At 38.4% G+C, this 6,824-nt stretch overlaps 1 protein-coding gene across 1 annotated transcript; it reads right to left on the bottom strand.

Annotated features, from left to right (window-relative positions):
* Positions 1-897: 897 nt before the first annotated feature.
* On the bottom strand, positions 898-6,172 carry LOC121873990. The gene is made up of 5 exons (XM_042377870.1): positions 5,905-6,172; positions 5,061-5,291; positions 2,502-2,707; positions 1,617-1,745; positions 898-1,343 (listed from the first exon to the last, which is right to left on the bottom strand). The coding sequence occupies exons 1-5, from the start codon at positions 6,153-6,155 to the stop codon at positions 1,177-1,179; spliced, it is 984 nt and encodes a 327-aa protein (XP_042233804.1). The 5' UTR covers positions 6,156-6,172; the 3' UTR covers positions 898-1,176.
* Positions 6,173-6,824: the final 652 nt, after the last annotated feature.

Raw genomic sequence — 6,824 nt, 5'->3', positions numbered from 1 at the left:
ATACAACTGAAAACCTGGAATGTTAGTGTGACATTTAAAAACTCATGCACTGTAAAACATATGTTTATAACTAGAATTTAACAGAATAAATATAGTGTTAGGACAGGCCAGGAATCCAATGCTCTGTTCATTCATATGAGAGATAATAAGCCTTGTATTGTCTGGATAATACCTCCTCAATATTACCTTGTAATTCAATTGTTAGTAGGAACATTATAGAATCCAGTCTCATTAAACATACCGAATCTGTCAACATGAATTTGAGTAATGGTATGTACAACCTGGATAATTTTGTGATTAGGAAGATTTGTAACCAGGTTAGACGGTTGGGTCATCTTACCCAATTACCTGAGTACGGACAGTTGCTGTGCTTGGAGATGGCATGGTCATTTTTTTTTATTAAGAAGATTAGTTGGGTCACTGCCTTATGACCGAAAAATTGTGGACACCTGTTGTCCCCTAGGGACTTGATCTCACTCTCTACTGTATATATTAGCCTTGTCAAGTATTACTCCTTAGCCTGTACTCACCCCTGAAGATGTGAATTACAAGAAAGCGCTTGGGAACTTCGTGTTTTCTTGTTTCCTTGTGGTTATCAGCACAGGCCAACCGGCCTATTGCAGACTCCTTATTTTCTTATTTTCTTATGTTCTTATATATATATATATATATATATATATATATATATATATATATATATATATATATATATATATATATATATATATATATATATATATATATATATATATACATATTAGGGATAAATGTTCATTACCGACAACTTTTAAGCATTTATTTTGGAAAAAAATTACGAGACATTAACAGTCATGAATATCTTATAATACATATACAGTATGTAAATATTTTCACATAAAAACTAATCGAACCTGACTTAAATAAACCGAGAATAATCCTTCCTGACCTACATAATTTAGGTATAATCTGGTTACCTTATGATGGAATACCACTGTGTCAGAGATAATGAGTGGGCAGAGTCTGTGCCTAAGGATAGTAATGATAACGAGACGTTCATCTACGCTAAATTCAAGTTATTTAAACTTATGCATTAATCTGAAATAATAACTACATGCAAAGCATAATGACTTTAAGTCATATTAAGTTATTAATTTTATGTTATTTTTTCTATGGAAGTGTGTCAGGAATAAGTCCAACTTACGTAAAGTTAAGACTAGTGGCGATGACATGGAGCATACGGGTATTAAGGGAGTCTCGGGTAGCCAGCGGAGTGCCCGGCTCTTTGTCCATCTCGATGTTTACGAAGGGTAGGTAACGATTCACCACCAGCTGGAATGTGTGGCCCATGAAGTTGTCTAGTTGCTCTGGAAATTTATGGGAGTGAAGACATGTGTGTTACGTCTCTTGGTTGTCTTTATATTACATAAGATTTACCATACCACAAATACGCTGGGAACACTGATATATTTTTCGTCCTAATTCAACTTCAGTAATCTTATCTCATAATGGTGACATCTACGTACAGTATATTTATATTGTTGTACTATGAACAGGAGGATGAAAAGGAAATTTGATGGCATAAAAGAAAAAAAATATTACCACCAGTGAAAAATTTCATTATTGTGTAGTTGACACACCTGGGAAGAGGTTCACACCGCGTTGGAGGCCGGCTGTCAGGCTCCCCCGGTGGAGGGGTTGGAGCTGAGCATCACCTTTGTCACAGTACAAACACCGTCTGTACATCCACACCAGCTCAGTCTCACTTTCTGTACACGCAAGATATATTATATGTAAATAATGATTTTTTTCCAGGATTTTATATATATATAGTAATCACTTAATTATTGTTTAATCAAGATGAATATCATAGAAAATATTTTTATTGTTTACAATATTATTCTTATGTATAACCTGGAGCATTAGGTAATTACTTAATTTTTAGTGATTACTGGACAAAGTTGAGGGTGGGAGAGACTAGAGTGGGTGAATGAAATTAATACCTGGTCCCCAAAACGTTTCGAGACGACGACTGTGGCTGCCAACCCTCTGGTATGAAGAGGATACTCTGATTGATTAATATATAGAGCCCAGCTTAAAACATGATACACATGAGGATTTTCTTTATTAAAATATAAACACATTTTTTAATATCAATATTTATCGATCACCTTCACTGATGATACATACCTCAAATTTAGGCACCTCGCAGTTTATGCCAAATTAACATGGATATGAAAAACTTACATTTATTGTTTTACATCGTACTTTCTGTTCTCAAACCCATTCTAACTGACCGTGCGCGCGTAAGCGAGCTGCGCCAACCTGCAAGACAAGCAAGAGTGCCGAAGCGAAGTTCGGTGTAAACCAGGCAACCGCTGAAGAATGTTTCTTTCTCGTCTTGTCTCACCGCCGTCATGGCAAAACAAAATTTGTGTATTGTGGTCTCCTCACTCCAGGGATGCCTTACTGGAAGACAGAACCATATTCAATTACTGGCTTTTGTGTCTTGCTTAACTTATTACCTCTGATGATATTTTTCTTCCCAGATCTCGTGTTGAGCGATGGTCTCTGGCCTCTGTGGAGGGGGAGGTCATGGAGGGCGAGGTAAAGGGTGTGAATAGTGTTGCGAAGACTGTGGTGAAGGAGGACGGTCTCCACTCCCTCCCTCTCACCCACCACCACCACAGGAATCTCTGGTCGTCGCCACACTTCACACCACTCCAGGAACCTGCGTCAAAATGTGTAAATTCAAAGTTCCGGTAAGGACTCGAGCACACACACACACACACACACACACACACACACACACACGCACACACACACACACACACACACACACACACACACACACACACACACACACACACACACACACACACACACACACACACACACACACACACACACACACACACACACATACACACACACACGACCAGCCTGGTCGTCTTCTCTCAACTCCACCCAAGAACGTTAGCTAGAGAAGGTACAGAAAAGGGCCTGCAGAATTATGCTCGGCGCAGAATACTCCGGCTACATCAACGCCCTCTCCACCCTGGAAATGCCATCCCTCAGTGACCTCCACCACCAAGCACTGGAAAGGTTTGACAGTGGACTACTGCACCACCCTCGTCATCCCCACCTCCTGCCACCTGCAGCCCCCCACCCAACTAGCGCAGTTCGCCACTATAACAAAATTCAGCCCATAAGAGCCCGCACCGATAGATATAAGAACAGCACCATCCCATCTATTGTTAAAATAATAAACAACTCCTGATTTATGTACTGTACAGCCCTGTAAATGTATTCAATGCATATTATATCATTATGTCTAAATCAAATGTAAGTCTGTATATTTTCAGACACCGGCTGCAACTCTATTAATAAACCGTTTATTATTATTAATTATTATTATTACACAGAAGTCATCTCTAGTAAACTATTTTCCTCAGGATTTAATTTAGTTTCGACACACATAAGCACAAAGTGAGACCAACTGTTAAATACATTGTGATGACAATGTGGTAAAGTTGATAAGTTGGGAGATGTTAGAAGTACAAGTATATATAATGACCAAGGAATGAAGGAAACTGCAGCAGATCTTTTGGTCTATACAAGGCAGCCATGTTTACACTAACCCTTGTCACTCATATGTACTGTATACCCAACCTATATTTAAAGCTTCGTAAAGACATCGTGTTAATAATGGTGATTGATAGAGCTTCACTTATTCATAACTCTATTTCCGTACCAACATTTACCTAATTTTATCCTAAATCGAAATCTCATTAATTGAAAACCATTGTGATAAGTTTGCTCTTGATTTGAATGTTTATTTAACCCCATCTTCGTTTTATACACTTCATCCTCACTCCACGGATTAATCTTTTCATCTTGTTAGGTCATTATTTAATACGGTGACCAAAACTGAATCGCATAATTCAATTGTTTTCTCACATATGCAAGAAATAGTTTTAAAATAAAATCCCTCAACTTAATTACTAACGCTCCTAGATATGAACATTAGTACTTTTTCCCCAAAACGAATTGTTGTCTATGTTTGAGGTCCTTTCTTATAGTTTTCTCAAAATATTCCTCACACTCGAATATCTTAATATTTATGGTTTTCAACTGAAATCTATTTCCCCTTTTCCAATCCCTAGTATTATAACTTTAAGTTTTCCACATTAATTTGTGTCTGCCATTTTTCAGTCAACATTAACTTTTTTTTGTGAATCAATCAATCAGAGAACCGCTCTACACGCATCTGTCCCATACAATAGCCCTTGCCATATAAAACCTTTCAGCAGCCTCTTTCTCCAATTAATGTTAATGTCTCTTTAATGATGTCTTTTAGATTATTAAATGAGGATTTTGCCTGCCCTGTTTTTAGGTATCAGTAAGATGACCTAAATCTTATATGTTGGCCCCGTCTTCTCACGGTCTTTATTTTCATAACTCTTTGAAACATCTTTTAGGGTTAATTTTCACGTCCGTAGCCACTTTAATTTAATGATCAATCTTTACTTTTCTTATATCGTTTTTTATCACTGGTTACTACACTGAAAAAATTCTGATGGTGAACTTCACTGTTTGATTGATCTACATCACCTTTTTTCTTTCCAATAAAATTCTGTAAGTTATTAATCATTCATTTCAGGTAATTATTATATGAGCTTAGTTTTTATGCAGTTTATTTAGTTCTTAGACTTTAAACAATCTACTGTTTAAAATGTGAGGTACTCAGCTACAGTGTATCCCGTCATTAGTTCACATGTCAAGGTAAGTTGTGGTGAGGATGTGTTTTATACACCAAATTATGACAAAACACCGTCACTCAACTGCCTACCCCAGGTGTAATAACTTGCTCTGGGGAAATCAGGGAATATAATGGAATTTTTCCTCTGAATGGCACTAAGTGCTTTCCAAACTTTATTTACTTATGAATGATGTTTCCTATCTTACTCGCAAAATATTTTTGTCTGCTTAATAGAACCAAGTACTGTACAGTATATTATTCTCCTAGTTAAGTTCATCTACTTTGCATCCAACAAACGACATAATCATTCATCAATATTCACATGAAAAAGAGGCTTTTGTTGTTGTTGTCGAGGTGTATGAAGAGGGCACGGCAGGTGAGTGTAGCGTCTCCCCACAACCCCTGCAGGAGCTTGTCCCTGGTTAGCTGGTCCTTGAGAACTTGATCTCCATTATTCCAGTTATTTACTGACTCCTTTGTGGCTACTTGCGTCTGTAAGAACAACCGCCACGCCTCGACCACCATCACACTCTCTCTTATTCTTACCAACTGGCTGGAAAAAAAAAGATCCGTTTTATATATAAAATAAAAAATCAAAAGAACATAAGGACGGACAGGCAAACCATAAACATTATACCCCATGATGGTTAAATTTTTATGTAGCATCGTTTCCTCCATTCCCCCCAGTACACACAAAACTAAACCTATGCTTATGTAATCAGACACGTTAGCATAAAGTGCACTCGACCACTTTTACTTTTTCGTTTGTAAAGCTAAATATCATTCACAAGTGGTAAACTGGGGTGGAACCCAGGACGCGAAAGAACATTTTATTAGAAAGAAGGAGAATTGTGTACCCATTTTGGTTCCCACATTGCAACCTGAAAATATATTTAGTTTTTAGTCTTTTGAAAAATTTCACAATTTGTAGCATTATTTTATAGGTGTATTATTTCGGTAACGTGAACATAAATAAAGTAGAGCTCATATAATACGTGTAGGGAGAAGAAACATGTAAATGAGAAGAAAATGAAACAGCTGATGTGATCGAGGATAAAGCCCAGTGACTAGTTGTAAGGAGCTGGTTTTCTCTCCAATACATCACACATGTAAGGCAAAATATTGATCCTCGGTTAATGATGTGGAGCTCTAATTATTTTACTCACCTGACCATCGTTGAGAACACTGGGCTTTGTGTTGTTGTATCGACCAGCACCAAGTGACACCCAGCAAGGTGTTGCTCCACCACCTGGCTCACCACCTCGCCCACCTGGTTTATTCGGTGGTCCACCCCCACACCGCTTTGATACACGGATCCCGTCAACCAATCGTCTGTTTGGTCACTGAGGCCGGCCTTACCTTCCACAGCACTACCGATACACTTTCTCACCATCAGCAACGCAATCAGTGCCACCATACGTGACGATGTCGACATATTTGCTGCAAATGTGAATAGAGATATTTTTCAACCTTTATCACGTGTGTACCCCGAATGTACAACCTGTAAGAACCAAATCAAGATCCCAGTGGGGAAAATTATGTCATTAAATCAAAATAAACTCAAATGATTTGAAAGTGCAATTATTATCTTTAGTCAATCTAAAAGTCCCCCCTGTATATCAAGATAGTTATTTAGTTCTGGTGAGCGGTAAATGACACTCACAGTATGGCGGAGAAGGCCCAATATAGAAATGGAGGATGGAATGCCATGAATCAAAATCAGGGTTTGAGGATCTGCCAATGACGAGGTTTTGGTTGAATGCTGCCTTCAGTTTCCAGTGTTCCATCCACATACTTGTTGAAACGCTTTTTGCCAGTCTCTTTGCTAAGGCAGCCTGACAAGACATCCTTGTTCAATACAATTTGAAGTTTCTTGGCCTGTTCACCAAATTAAACCCCAGTAGGCCGGAAGGATATCAAAGTACTACTGTGAAAACACATTGTTCTTTTATCAAAATTGGCCATCCATTGATAACCTGCCACGCTGGGGTAGCCAGGTAGATTCCTGAGCGCCAGGCCTGGGTAGGGAAAATTACGGTCCAGCGAATCTCCAACACACCGGTGCCAGCGCCATCCTCGCGGGCAT

Source organism: Homarus americanus, unplaced genomic scaffold (genome assembly GCF_018991925.1).
Source record: "Homarus americanus isolate GMGI-L3 unplaced genomic scaffold, GMGI_Hamer_2.0 scaffold25827, whole genome shotgun sequence".
Classification (NCBI taxonomy): Eukaryota; Metazoa; Arthropoda; class Malacostraca; order Decapoda; family Nephropidae; genus Homarus; species Homarus americanus.
The sequence above is the reverse complement of the archived record's forward strand: the minus strand, read 5'-3'. Positions and strand labels throughout refer to the sequence as shown.